The sequence below is a fragment of the Drosophila gunungcola genome, unplaced genomic scaffold (assembly GCF_025200985.1).
Source record: "Drosophila gunungcola strain Sukarami unplaced genomic scaffold, Dgunungcola_SK_2 000080F, whole genome shotgun sequence".
Lineage (NCBI taxonomy): Eukaryota > Metazoa > Arthropoda > Insecta > Diptera > Drosophilidae > Drosophila > Drosophila gunungcola.
The window spans coordinates 235,165-250,188 of record NW_026453242.1 but is presented as its reverse complement, the minus strand read 5'-3'; the positions used below and the strand labels follow the sequence as shown (position 1 = coordinate 250,188).

The 15,024-nt window shown below is 33.5% G+C and overlaps 1 protein-coding gene across 2 annotated transcripts; it reads left to right on the top strand.

The window, feature by feature from the left end:
* The first annotated feature begins 4,598 nt into the window (after positions 1–4,598).
* Positions 4,599–8,424, top strand: LOC128264828 (zyxin). 2 transcript variants are annotated; one of them, XM_053000538.1, is made up of 8 exons: positions 4,599–4,947; positions 5,559–5,973; positions 6,030–6,298; positions 6,938–6,991; positions 7,103–7,397; positions 7,455–7,803; positions 7,859–7,979; positions 8,046–8,424. In XM_053000538.1, the coding sequence occupies exons 1-8, from the start codon at positions 4,783–4,785 to the stop codon at positions 8,175–8,177; spliced, it is 1,800 nt and encodes a 599-aa protein (XP_052856498.1). In that variant the 5' UTR covers positions 4,599–4,782; the 3' UTR covers positions 8,178–8,424. The 2 variants fall into 2 exon arrangements, with proteins under 2 accessions (XP_052856498.1, XP_052856499.1); XM_053000539.1 differs by lacking the exon at positions 6,938–6,991.
* The last annotated feature ends 6,600 nt before the right edge of the window (positions 8,425–15,024 follow it).

Genomic DNA, 15,024 nt, shown 5'->3' with positions numbered 1-15,024 from the left:
CTCTCAGAACGTAATTTTGCGTAACGTAAAGAAAACTCAAATATAGTTTTTTTTCTGTATTTTTGTATGTATTTTTAAGAATCACTGACTGCAAAATCTTTTTTGTTTCTGGCGGAACTAAAATCGAAAGTATTTGGCCAGTTTTTGTACTGTTAACTAAAGCAGCAAGACCAGTGTATTGGCATATGCTCTTATGACGAAAAGGATTGTATTGTTTTTGTTCTATTTTTTATTTAAGGGGTTATATAAAGTTAGTACAATAGAATACATACATACAAAATTTCATATTGTACCGGTGAATATTTTCGATGTAAACACAAATTTTAAAAGCTTATCAGAGTGCTTGAAAGAACAAGTACAAACTTTAAACGCATTTTCCTAAAAGTTGGGCTTTTAAAGTCGGTGACCAATATTACTCGAAAACGGCTGAACCACGGCTGTTTTATAAACAATTTAAAGCCGAAATTTTATTAACAAATTAATTGTTTTTAATCCGCCATTTTGTCAAACAGATATTTTTTGGCTTTTTCTTTGATTAATTACTAGATTTAACATTACATTAAGGAAGTCTGTTTGTTTTTTTTTAATTTCGGAAAATCCAGTTCAGAGACATAGTGGCCACCGCAAAAAATATTTCTTGAGAGGAGCTCTCGAAGATCAGCTGTAGCTCATTTCCAATTTACTAATACTAAGACTTAAAATTCAGTTAAAAGATACCATAACAGAACCACGTGAACAAATTATAGATCAATCAATTTAAAAATTTTCTCGAAAAAAAAACTTTTACAATTCGCTTTTTTCGGACTTCTAACAATACATAGCCCCTTAATGAGCAAAGTACCAGAAATAAACCGACATGAGTTACTTATAAAATGTTATATCGACGGCTGAAAAACAATTTTACATTTTTCCTTGTATTTTCCATATGAATTTGGCAACTCCCAACTGGTACTAGCGCGCCGGGTACCAATACCAAAAGTCAGACATTGAAAAGAGACAACTATACTTTTGCTCAAAAGCTGCAAGACTTATCGCGTCGGGTGAACTTTTTGATAACATAAGCAGATAGTATTACCTTTACAGTAACAGGGGTTAATAAAAAATGTGGCACTTGGTTGCAAGAGATTTCTGTGATAGTAGGGACGATACACCTACATATCTAGTTCCACAGGTACGTTTACAATTCTTCATGTTTTATGGCTTCCGAAAAAGTATTTTACTAGGGACGCATATATAAGAAAGCATTTATGTACAATTTGCTCATATGTGTATGTGCTTTTTTCAAAAAAGATGCTTATACGAATGTTCGTTCATGAATTGCAGTTAACGCCTGATAAGAAACTTTAATCTCTAATTAAAAGTTGCTTGAAAGCAAAACGCTGCTCGATAGGCACGCAAAGTAGCAGACTGTATGTACCAGACAGAAAAAATTACAGTTCAAAAGAATGTTACTTCAAAATGATGTTTTGTTTTAGGTTAGTAAATATCAGAAATGTCACAGCAGTAACGGTTCAGTCAGAAGTTGTCTTTCTGTTGTGGGTAGTATATAAGTCGGAACGAGCCTTATCGGGCGACTATATCTTATAGCTTCCATAGAAACAATCGGGAAACAATGAGAACTTAGCTGTTTTTTTAATTTTTTAGTTACAGAGATAAAGTAATTGATTTCAGAATTGCATGTAAAATATGAATAGAATCGGGAGACTATATGATATAGCTCCCATGGAAACAATGGGAATATTAAAAAAACATAGAAATGTGTTCATAAATCTGAATTACGCTGCTTGTTTTATTTATATCGGAAAACTATATCATATAGCTACCATAAAAACGATCGAATAATTGAACTGAAAATCGTCATAGCTTCAATGTTTTTAGGCTTATACGAATGTCAATCATATATACATTGTTTTAGAAAAACATTTAATTTTTGAAAAAGCTGCAAGGGTATATAAAATTCAACTGCACTGCTTTTATGTTATTTAAAAGAAAACGCTTTCATAAAATATATCAAAATTAAATAATAATATTTTATATACTGCTTACACACTTATTAACACACTTGCCCAAAGCCGATTGTCCCGTGGTTTTGAGGCCAAGTTTTCTTAAATTGAAGGCCATTTTTCTTAAATTGAAGGCAACGTTTCTAAAAATTGTTCATAAAATCGACTTCTAGAAACTAAACATGTCTCAATTTCTGTCAAGAGCTAAAATTACAAATAAATAAATAAATTTGGTACATTTTTCTTTAAAATAGAAACTTTTTTCCTTGAAATAAGGGCAATCTTAAATTTAATGCGATGAATTGTTCGATCGTTTATAAATATAAACCGTATTTCTTAAATAAGAAACCATTACTATATATTCGAATCAATTGACTACAGCGTAGTCATCATCATATGCCGCCTTTCCCCACAGTCCATCCGTTGGAAACGGTTGGAATTTTTAACAGAAGTGAAACTCCGATTCCCACAGAGCACATTCACCTTCCGATTTCAGCTGATCTAAACAGCTGTGGCTCGTCAAATCAGCTGAAAACGGAGTTTCACTTTTTTCAAAAATGTCAATTGTTTTTCAAGAATGGACTGCATTGGAAAAGGGCTTCACCGCAAAAACATCGGCTAACTATCGTATAAATTAGTCCGTCAAAGTCTGTCCAATTTTAACGGCGGACTAACTGGGAAATTTTTGGAACGGCAAAACGTTATCGAATACCTTTCAACGGATGGTGGATGTGGAAGTAGGATAGTACCCGCTACTCGTAGAGTTAATGGCGTATCAGCGCATCAAAGCATAGATGGTTGACCTGTTGACTTTGTTTACGTTTCGACGAGCCACAGCTGTTCAGACCAGTTGAAATCGGAAGGTGGGAAGGTTGATGTGCTCTATCGAAATTGGAGTTTCACATTTGTTGAAAATTCCAACCGTTTCCAACGGATGGACTGTGTGGAAAGAGGTCATAAAGTGTATATTGTAATCTGTTGCATTTTTAAGTCGAAATCGCCTGTCAACATATCAAAACATATCGATATCCACTTGTTTGTACTATCGATAAGCTTTGGTGGCGACACCTACAGTTGATAACTCTGGAAGACCTAGCTCTTTAAATTTAGCCCGGTTCGCTCGGTAACTGGGTCAAATGTCCTTGATTGCGTCTACTGGCCCAGTCGTAGGTACGTACGGTCAGAAAAAAGTAATTTTTTCGTTTATTTTGTGCTTAGATAAGTTAACGTGAGTACTTGTTTATTGGCCTTAAGCTTATAAATAACAGTAATTTTAAAAAAATTACATGGCCCCCGGAAGTTTAGAAGAGTCGTGTCCAGAAGAAACTTACCCGGCGGTCCTTACCTGGTTGAGAAGATCAAGTCGCCAGCCATCCAAGTGAGCAGCAATCGCCAGCAGCAGCAGCATCGACCTCCAAATTGGGTCCCGTAGTTTATTTTTGGCCATTTTGCCAAACTTGTAATTTGTTGTTGATATAACTATTTCCTTCCAATTATTACCGGTTTGACCCCTTGATTCTGGCGGCGGTCTTTAGTCGGAATTAAACGTTTCTAACGAGAGAAAAGCCAATGAATAAAAAACAAAACTGGATGTATTTTATAGCTAAGCTTACCGAAATTAAATGTTAACAAGCAGCGAAAAGATGAACCGGTCTTAAGCCAGGAATAGACCTCGGGCTGCCGGAGATCGGGTGTGCCTGCATTATTATCACTCCAAAGCCACCAATTTCGTCTAATTATTGATTGTATACCTGTATTAAACTTGCGCATTAGTTTTAATTTTCGATAGTGATGGTAGTTGAAACTCGAGCCTGGACGACACATCGATGTATCGCCGATGCGTCGATGTTCCAAAAAATATAACAAACATTGTTTCGATACTTCGAGCAGTTTCCAAGTTATAGCCTGATTCCAATGACGCATAATAGTGTATTTCCACTGATATTCATCCACCTTCCACCATTCGTTGGAGGGATGGTCCATAAGGTTTTGCCGTTTCAAAAGCTTCCCAGTTAGTCCGCCGTTAAAATTTTAAGGACTTTGATGGACTAATTTATGCGATAGTTAGCCGATGTTTCTGCGGTGCAACCTTCATTCCACGCAGTTAGTCCATGAAAAACCGTTGGGATTTTTAAAAGTTGTGAGCTGATCTTAACAGCTGTAGCTCATCAAAACATAGACAAAGATGGTTGACCTGTTGACATTGTTTACGGTTTGACGAGCCACAGCTGTTCAGATCAGCTGAAATCGTAAGGTGGAAGTGCTCTGCGGAAATCGGAGTTTCACATTTGTTGAAAATTCCAACCGTTTCCAACGGATGGACAATGGGGAAAGAGGGCATCTGATGGTATGTTTGAATTGCTGAAAATAATATTGCCACAACTTTATAATGGAGTTGTAACGAAAAGGTTGAAGCGAAGGTATTACATCTTCGTTAAACACAAAACTCGATAACACTGAAGTAGAGAAACCTTATAGTATCAAGCACACTCAGAAATTTGCAAATAGTGTAAATATTTTATAAGGATAAAATATCGATATCTTTATTTTTAGCTGCTACCCTTCAGTTCTTTTGATTTACACTATCAAGTACATAAATTCCAAACAAGAAGCAAAAAATTAAATTACTAAACAGTCATAACTGAACTTTCTTATGTTATAAGATCCAACAATATAAACTAAAAGGGATGACGGATAACAATTGTTAATTTTATTGTTTATTGCTTACTTGTGTCATTTTAGAAAATTGCATACAGAATTTTTTTCTGTTCAAATTGAAATGGAGTCCTTGGACCAGAGATTTAGAGAGTTGTCCATTTTAAAAGATGAATCATTAAATAGAGCTCCGCCTGTTTGTGTTGAAAATGAGTTGGTCGGCAGGTTCCGACAAAAGCGACCATCGGTACCTCCAAAACCACCGAAGAAAAACAATGAAATGCCACAGGTACTTTATAAACAAATGATTTTTTGTGCCTTGGGTGCGACTTAGAAATGATTAAATTATTGAAATCAGAGTTAAATTGTTTTCCCGTGTTTCTATATGTTCATTAAAAAATTATATGGTTGAAAATCAACGAAATGTTTTCCATTAACCCAGAGTTTTATGAAGTTCAAGCAGATTGCCTATTTTCAATTTTAAGACAATTTATTCCAAACTTCTTTTTAAACTCTCACTAGGGATTGGTTGACTTTCTATATAATGATATGTATATATATATAATATTTAAGAATAATGCTTCGTCCTGGGGTATTTCCCGGAACATAATTACATACTGAAGCTTTGGGCTTCCGGCACCGTCATTGTGCATTCATGGTTTTAGCCGGCTATGCGTGCTCGGCTTGGCAACTTCCCGGTTGTTGGGTGGTCGCGTAGCATATGTATATACACTTATATACAATTATATAATACAGCTTAATTAATGAACATAGTCGAACTTAGTTGTGAATTGAAATAACTTTTTATTTTAATTTTTGGGCACGTGAACTCATTTTTATAACCTTGCAGAGGGTAGTATATATAACAATAAAGAATTAAAAGTTGTTTATTTATTACAGGTTCCATCAAGTAAGCAAGTTTGCTGCTCGCGGGAGCCGCTTTATTCACAGCCTTTACTTGGAACGGATAAAACATTAGGTGGGTCCATGCCTTTTAAAAAACACAACAGCTCTGACTGCGGGCATGATGAAATACAAATTAATTCAAAAACGACATTGGACAATCCGGCAATACTGGAACAGCAACTGGAGGCCCTGGCTTACCACAAACTCCAAATGGAAAAAAAGGGTCTTTTGGGAGTACAGATCAACCCAACAAAATCTGCCCAAAACTTCCGAGAACTCCCATTACGCACATTGAGCAAAAGTTCGATATATAGTAATATAAATTCTGTACCAAATACAGAAAAACCTGAGCTTTCAAGGGAAGTGACAGGCGTGTTGTCAAACACCTATTTAAATGTTCACGAAACTGGTATGTTAAATGCACATATAAAAATGTTTTACTAAATGGATTATAAATTCTTATAGGCTCTAAAGACGTGGGGTCTTTCGTGAGTTCGTCTCATAAAATGCTCTCCGTATGCACAAACTTATGTTTGGAAAATAATACAGAAGAGGATGATGTGCCACCACCTCCTAGCCCTGAGAGTGCTGTGAGCTCTTCATATAGCGAGCTTCGGCGAGCCTCTACAGTTTTTAACAAACCAATGGATTCTTTACCTAATAACCCGAAATCAAACTCTTCATTACAAATATATACAAACCAATTTGCTCAGCAACATGGTGCCATTAACAAGGTACACCAAATCTTTAATTTATCATTACGTTTATCGCTATAAAAATCCTTATTATAAAAAGGTGTATTTATTATTTTTATACCCTTGCAGAGCACATTTATCATATCTAGATATATTTATCATATAGATCCCATATGAACAATCGAGGAAAAAACTTTAACTTTGCTGCTTTTCAATCTTTTAATGTTAGTTCTTTAATATTTAGTAATGGTTTATTATTTCAGAATTAAATTTTATCAACATTAGACGGGCATATCATATAGCTTCCATGGAAACAATCAGAATATTAAAAAAATAAATGAAACGAAATTTTAACTTCTCTCATTTTAATTTTTTTTAAATTCTTTTGGACATATTAATGGTTTTATAATTCATAATTAGGCATTTAATTTTATTCACGTCGGAAAACGGTATCACATAGTAAACATAGGAACGATCGGCATTGGCGGCATATATTTTGGAACTTTCAATTGCAAATGCGCAATTTAAGGCAAATCAGCATAGTAGGTCTGATCGTGTTCCGCGAACTGAGTGAAAAAAGTCTATAAATACCAAAAATTATTATATTCGTTTTTTATATTTTATAATTTTTTTAATTGCATATTATAGTAATCTAGAATCTTTTTAACGGCCTTTCAGAATCCGCAGACCAAAACTAATCCAAACTATTATTGCTACGGTGGGCTATCTCAGGTATTATATATATAGTGTCCTCTAAGAAAAAGAAGACATTTTGAAAAATTAAAAAAATGGTTTAGCCTTGTAAAAAGCATTGAAATATGGTTTTTTTATTAATTGTTACAGAGCTCTTCAACTTATGACTCTATATATGAGCCTATAAACCCTCGTCCGGCCGGAGATTTGCAGCCTCGGGAAAGTTGTAATCCGTATGGTTCATACGTTAATGATAATAATATCTCAAGCAGTTCCTGCAACTTAAATATTAATAACTCGATTCAAAGGGAACAGTTGTTATATGCGCATGGTAATGGTCGAACTAAATGTTACGCAGAAAAAAATACTCATTTAAATAATGGGGACGGTATTAGTAATAACATTTCATTAGCCCCCGATTCAGTTCAAGAATTTGAAAACTATGGTAAGTTAAAATACAACGAAATTGTTTAAGATAACAATATTAATATTCTGCTTAAAGGCAGGTGTGTCAAATGCAATTCTCGTGTACTTGGAGAGAGTAGTGGATGTACAGCAATGGATCAAATATACCATATATCTTGCTTTACGTGCACAGACTGTCAAATAAACTTGCAGGGAAAGCCATTCTATGCATTGGACGGAAAACCATATTGTGAATCTGATTATTTACAAACACTGGAAAAGTGCTCTGTTTGCATGGAACCCATTTTGGAGAGAATTCTCAGAGCTACCGGAAAGCCATACCATCCGCAATGCTTCACATGTGTTGTGTGTGGTAAAAGCTTAGATGGACTATTATTTACAGTGGACGCCACTAATCAGAACTATTGCATAACAGATTTTCATAAGTAAGTCAATTAATTTAGTGTAATGGTCTTATGACTAATTTATTGTAAATTAAAGAAAATTCGCTCCTCGTTGTTGTGTCTGCAAGGAACCAATTATGCCAGATCCAGGACAAGAAGAAACTGTCAGAGTAGTGGCATTAGATCGAAGTTTTCACCTTGAATGCTATAAGTGCGAGGTAAACAAACCTATTTTTTCAAGCAAAAAACCGAGTAAATATATTATTTCCTGTTTAATATACTAGGACTGTGGGCTATTACTGTCATCTGAAGCTGAAGGTCGAGGATGTTATCCTCTAGATGATCACGTTCTATGTAAGAGCTGCAATGCTCAACGTGTTCAGGTTTTAACAAAACGAATGACTTCGGAACATTAAAAATTGGCTGGCCATCTAATGTTAATGAAAAAATTGTTTTTTTCCATTGTATACACTTACTCAAAGAGCATTAAGCCACTAGAAAATGCGTTACATCAATTTGCATAATATTCTCTATTTAGTATAGCTTTCACTGACATTAATCACTTTTAATATCATCTCAAACCCATTCGGTGGCTGACAGAGCTGTACTCACATTTAAAATTGAATAATCAATAAACTATTAAAGACATCGACAAAATTGTAATGCACATTTTTTTTTAATTTTTAAAATAATATTTTTTTCATGTAACAGCTTACTTTGTTAACTTAATCGTATATATGGTTAAAAATATAAATGATAAAATGAAACAGAATGATGGGTTCTGTACCGCTTAGCCCTTTGTTTCTTCAGCGACGAGCGCTGTCTTGACCGAATTCTGGACATATACGTTAAGGTTATAAACTTATAAAAATTTACATATATTTGGACAAATCGAAATCTAACCTTTTTTCTTGAGATGGGAGGCTGTATGTTTGGAGCAAGCTAGTGTGAAACTCAAAAACAAACAAGAAAAGCTGCGCGACCGATTTCGATTCTATTAAGGCAACGATTGGAAGCATTAAGCAGGCATTGGGAAAATTTAGTTCATTTGGAACTGCCCTCATGTCAAAATTAAAATGTCATAGAAAATATATGGTAAGTATTGAACATGGCTAAGGAATGCCCTACTGGAAGTATAGCAAAAAGTTTAAGTGTCCAGAAACAGAAAAAAGTACAACAAAAATATTATTTATTTAATTAAGAATAATAAGTTTAATTAAAATCAATCCATCAACTCCAAAAACTTCTGATATCAGATTTTTTGACGATTTATTTTTATTTATTATTTTACAAAAATAAATATACTTTATTTTTATTGAATTATTTTGTTTGATTACGAAACATAGTTTGCGAATTTGTGAATTCCGTTCCTGTTCCTCTTTATATTGAGGCTGGAAATATTGAAAGGTTAAATTTTGTAATTTTCACCCATAAACTGTTCCCATGCATAGATCGCTACTGAAATTTAGGGCAGCTGGGTGCAAAGTCTTCTAACGCGCCTTTCAATATTCAGTTGCTGGCTCAAAAGTGAGTAAAAACTGAACATAAAGGTTAAATAATATGGTCCGGTATTTGCTCGCTAAAAGTTATTTTTTAAGTCCGTTCTAACATCTAGCGATAGGTCAGTCTACACTCGTTTATTTGTAAAATTTTTTGCAAAGAATTCAATTTTTCTGCGCTTAGAGAGCTGTGCTCCTCATTTAAAATAAGTGCATATGAAGCTGAACTGAACATCGAACCTGCATTTTCCTCGTGGCTTGTTCCAAAAATACAAATCTCAAGGGAGCCAAGCTCGAAGCCAATGTTTAAACTTCATAATTGTTGTTCTTTTTGAAGTAATTCGTAACAGAGGGCCAAAATGAGATCTCTCTCTCTCAAAATCAGGGTCAAAAAAATAGGTGTTGCATAGCTTCCGAATCACGTTTTTAAAAAGTGCTGGGATATTTATAAATTTGAAGGATTATATTTTAAAATGTAATCACATTTTGGTATTTATCTAAATTTTGCTTTAAAAAACACCAAAATGTTCATACTTGAAAACTTGCCTAATGTGGTTATAGTTGCAAGGCATGTTATGGTCCGATATACCATGACATGCGCCAGGCAGTATTTTCGGTTTCCCTTCCCTTTTCCTTATTCCGTTTACACTGCTGACGGTGTAAAAAGACTTTAACAGTGAACTTTCAAATTGATTTGAAAACACTGTGCAACAAATCTGGGTCGATGAAAAAATACATTGGTGCGACTATATAGGCCTAATAAATCTCGGTGTGCTGAACATGACCTCATTCTTGGAATTTCTTCACACCCTCAGTTTTCGAGAAAAATGATCTTAAGGACTCAAAAAGTACGATTTTACGGGTTCTTTGATTCTTAATAACAGCCGAACTGAATTTAACTGCCTAAACCTATGATATTTTTTGCTATAGCGCAACTATTTGGCTAAGGATCCTCATACCCAAAACATCCCAGAGATTTAAAAAAAATGTTTGTTTTGAAAAAGAATGCAATTACTTAAAAAGACCTAAAAGTCCTTTGTTTGGTGGTGCCTAAAAGTAGGCACACAATTTTGGTAAAATGCCTACGATATTCATGTAAAAATTTTACATGACTGACATAAAATTTTAGTAATTTAACAGTAGTAATTTATAATTTATGCTATTTTATTTTTGCTTTAGTGCAACTATTTGACTAAGGATCCCCATACCAAAAACAGTCGAGAGATTTTTGTAAAATTTTATATTCGGAAAAGAATGAAGCGATACAAAAGACCTATAAGTCCTTTGTTTGGTGGTGCCTGAAAGTATGCACACAAATTTGGTGAAATGCCCACGATATTCATGTAAAATTTTACATGATTAACAGAATTTTAGTAATTTAACATGACAGGGCTTGAGAATTCTGCTTTGAGCGAAACACCTTTTAATTTGTTTGTTCCCGACTCATCAAAGTGTCTGTAGATGATCCGTTTTGTTTTTGGACACTTTGAAAATGTTGGCGGTTATTTGCGAGCACCGTCCATTATTAACTCACAGGATAGTCCAATAGGTTTTGACGTGCCCTGTTTTTAGTTAACGATTATGTTCTAAAAATGTTTCTATCCAACCTCACGTTTCCTAGCCGATTATTTTAAGTGCAACCCAATTTCTCGGCGGAAAATAAATCAAAAATAGCCAAAAACGTTCACTTACTTCTGGAAAGGGACAGCTTCTTTGGAAAAGCTTAAAGAGCACTTACAACAAATTCCTGTCCAGAGCACCGAAGTGGTAGCTTGCAGAGGATATTATAATTTCAGTCAGAAGTTTGCAACGCAGTGAAGGAGACGTTGCCGACCCTATAAAGTATATATATTCTTGATCAGCATCACTAGTAGAGTCGATCTAGCCATGTCCGCCTGTCCGTCCGTTTATATGCAAACTAGTCTCTCAGTTTTAAAGCTATCTGCATGAAACTTTCCCAAAAGTTGTCTTTCTATTGCAGGTAGTATATAAGTCGGAACGAGCCGGATCGGACGACTATAGCATATAGCTCCCATAGGAACAATCGGAAAAATAAATGAAAAAAAAATTATAACTTTGCTGTTTTTTAATTTTTTTTTAGTTCTTCGACATTTAGTAATGGTTTAATATTTCACAATTATGGTTTAAATTTTATCAAAATCGGACGACTATAGCATATAGCTCCCATAGGAACAATCGGAAAAATAAATGAAAAAAAATTATAACTTTTCTGTTTTTTAATTTTTTTTTTAGTTCTTCGAGATATAGTAATGGTTAAATGTTTCAAATTACGGTTTAAATTTCATTAAAATCGGACGACTATAGCATATAGCTCCCATAGTAACAATCATAAAAATAAATGAAAAAAAATTATAACTTTTCTGTTTTTTAATTTTTCTTTTAGTTCTTCAAGATATAGTAATGGTTAAATATTTCAGAATTACGATTTAAGTTTCATCAAAATCGGGCGACTATAGCATATAGCTCCCATAGGAACAATCATAAAAGTAAATAAAAAAAAATTATAACGTTGGTGTTTTTAAATTTTCTTCGACATATAGTAATGGATATATATTTTAGAATTACGGTTAAAATTTCATCAAAATAGGACGACTATATCATATAGCTCCCATAGAAATAATAAAATTATATAAAATAACTACCTAATAATTGAGCTGCAAATCATCATTGCTTCAATGTTTTTAGATATATACTCAAGTAAATTTTAATGTTTTCAAAAATATTTAATTCTTGCAATACCTGCAAGGTATATAAACTTCGGCTTGCCGAAGTTTGCTTCCTTTCTTGTTTTGTATTGAGTTCGGTGAGACCTGATCTGAACATCTACCACAAATTCCAACCGTTCCGCTGGGACTGGAAAAGGTGCACAGGATAATTACAACATAACAAATTTATTCAAACAAATCGATCCCTTTTAATAAGAAAAAGTTCGATTTCGTCGTTTAAGTATTTTTGTTAAGAATGACAGCATTTTGTTTGGGAAATTACAAATAGCGAATATATCTCGGTGGTAAGAAATTGAGATGGGAACAAATTTCTTTCAAGGATTAATAACATACATATATTGTTAGTACCGGTATTATTGAAAAAACGAGTGTACAGTTTTTGTCAACATTTTTTTATGCATCACATCTAGTTAGAATAAATTTTATCGTCAGCGCTGTTCGTTCCTAGATCAACTTTAGATGTCAAATATATATTGAAAAAATTGATTTGTTGATTCCACAAAATATATTTGAAGACAATGCTTTCCAAAAGGATTTGTATGTTAATTACCGAATTTCTAACAAAATACTATTATTGTAAAATACTGAGATATGTATTTCGGACACTAGTGCATATTTTTATTAGTGCGCAGACTCCTGGGCATGGTCTACCTCGAGCAAGCCTTCGTGGGCATAAGTTTTCAATTGAACGACAGTCTGAGAAAAAGTCGGCAAAAAGCTTTTCGTTTCGGTACTTCATCGAATCAAACGCGACCGCAAAATCTTGTTAGTCAGTATTGAATTCGATTTTCAAGCAAACAGACGTTCTAAAAATTTCTGTATCTGACGCGTCGTGGCTTCCCAGTTCGCTAAAAACATATATACATATGTAGATATTTTTATGTGCATTTCGGTACAATAACTTACCATATTGTCATTCCAAAAGATATTAACGGAAAATCAAACACATCCATCGGGTTGACGTTGAAACATTGATTTTAGTGCACACATCTAAGTATACATCAACTATAGGTATCCATTTGATGAAATACACTCTTTTTATATACATATGTGTATACTTATTCACACATATATTTGTATAAATATACATATCTATAATTGTGTAGTATTCTCCTGGTACAATTCTGGGTCAACACAGATTCAAAAATATACACAAACGTACATATTTTCGATCCAAGTATATTAATTTTCTGAGTATATAAGTTGACAAATACTTTTAATATAATTTTGTAAGCATGTTATAGTGTGTAGGATGGTATAATTAATTTAATAAATCTATTTTCTCGCCTCGCCCCAAGCTTTAAAGGACGTTTACTCGACGTTTGTATGTATCCATTTATGTTCATATGTATGTTTGTGTTCATAAATTTACACAGTTTTTACATGTACGGTACATACATTCATATATCACATACATATTACGGAACTTCTAGCGTGTGCAGGATTAAAAATGTTCGAAATTTATGTGTAAATATTAAGATAACATATTTGTATTTTATATAATTTGAATTATTGGTCTTATCCCAGTGTCTCGTTACGTTTCATTTTAGACAAAGTAATGATTAAAATACAGCTTTAAATGTTCATGCAGATATTTTATTTTATTTACGGCTAAAACCCCTAATATAATTTTGCGCATCTGGATTATTCGCAACAAGTTCTACCTAATGCCCTGGCATTTCCTTGTTAAACGGGGAGGGGCGTTTTGCCATTAAGCTCATTCAAAAAAAGCTCCAGCATAAGAAACCTGCAAAGGATACATACTTACGTACATGCCTTTTACAGCGCCCCAGATACATTCTTCTAGGCAGGATTTTCTGATTCAGTAAGAAACCAACCTTAACCGAAAACACCTGTCGCTGTTCGAGAATTTTTAAGAAATTGTTTTGGGACTTAAATTAGATTGTCTAAGATCAAAATTTGATCTAACCATTTTTCGACAAAAGATGTGCTGGTAAGAGTACGCAATAGAAGTTTTAAAGGACTTTTTTTTATTATAACAAATTTTAAAGATTCCTTAAGTTTGGTTTTAGCTCAGTATTCAACTCAAAAAATTATTTCATGGTTATATTACTTACTTACTTACTTCTTACTTTTGAAGAAGATACATTCTTCTAGGCAGGATTTTCTGATTCAGTAAGAAACCAACCTTAACCGAAAACACCTGTCGCTGTTCGAGAATTTTTAAGAAATTGTTTTGGGACTTAAATTAGATTGTCTAAGATCAAAATTTGATCTAACCATTTTTCGACAAAAGATGTGCTGGTAAGAGTACGCAATAGAAGTTTTAAAGGACTTTTTTTTATTATAACAAATTTTAAAGATTCCTTAAGTTTGGTTTTAGCTCAGTATTCAACTCAAAAAATTATTTCATGGTTATATTACTTACTTACTTACTTCTTACTTTTGAAAAAGTAAGAAATGTTCAACATGTATGTATGTACGAAGTAAAATTGTAAGTAATTCATGATAAAAAAAAGATTTCAGATGATTTTATGGTTTCGTTTTTCCGTACATGACCCTTCAGCAAGGCTAGTTTTATATTTCACTTTTATCAAAGGTCTTAAAAACTCAAAATTGTAGCTCTTAAATAGTAGCTCGATTTTAATTTTCATGTCTACTACACACAAACAATAACTAAGGTTTAACATGTCTCAGAGTGACATAGCCACGTTTTGAAATAAACCTACGCTGCGTAAGAATAAAAAGAATCTGCATGTCAAATCCCAAATATCTAGCCCTTATAGTTTCCGAAATCTCGACTTTTGATTCTATATCATCCTGATATACTTTATAGGGTCGAAAACGCTTCCTTCTAGCTGTTAAATTCAATTTTCAACGAATTTTCCGCATACTATTTTCCTCTTCGAGTAACTGGTATAATTATAATATCAAATACATTTGTTTAGCTAAAATGTGGTTACGATACTGTTTATATTTATATTTCGATCGTTACCTGATTAGAACCTCATGCCTCAATTGACAAATTCAACGGCAACTTTAGTTTAACGTCCCTA

Bases quoted from the DNA above. Each gene is read 5' to 3' on its own strand.
- LOC128264828 (XM_053000538.1), top strand. From the start codon at position 4,783: ATGGAGTCCTTGGACCAGAGATTTAGAGAGTTGTCCATTTTAAAAGAT. The intron at 7,398-7,454 runs GTAAGTTAAAAT...TTCTGCTTAAAG, and splicing joins TCAAGAATTTGAAAACTATG to GCAGGTGTGTCAAATGCAAT. The intron at 7,804-7,858 runs GTAAGTCAATTA...TGTAAATTAAAG, and splicing joins TGCATAACAGATTTTCATAA to AAAATTCGCTCCTCGTTGTT.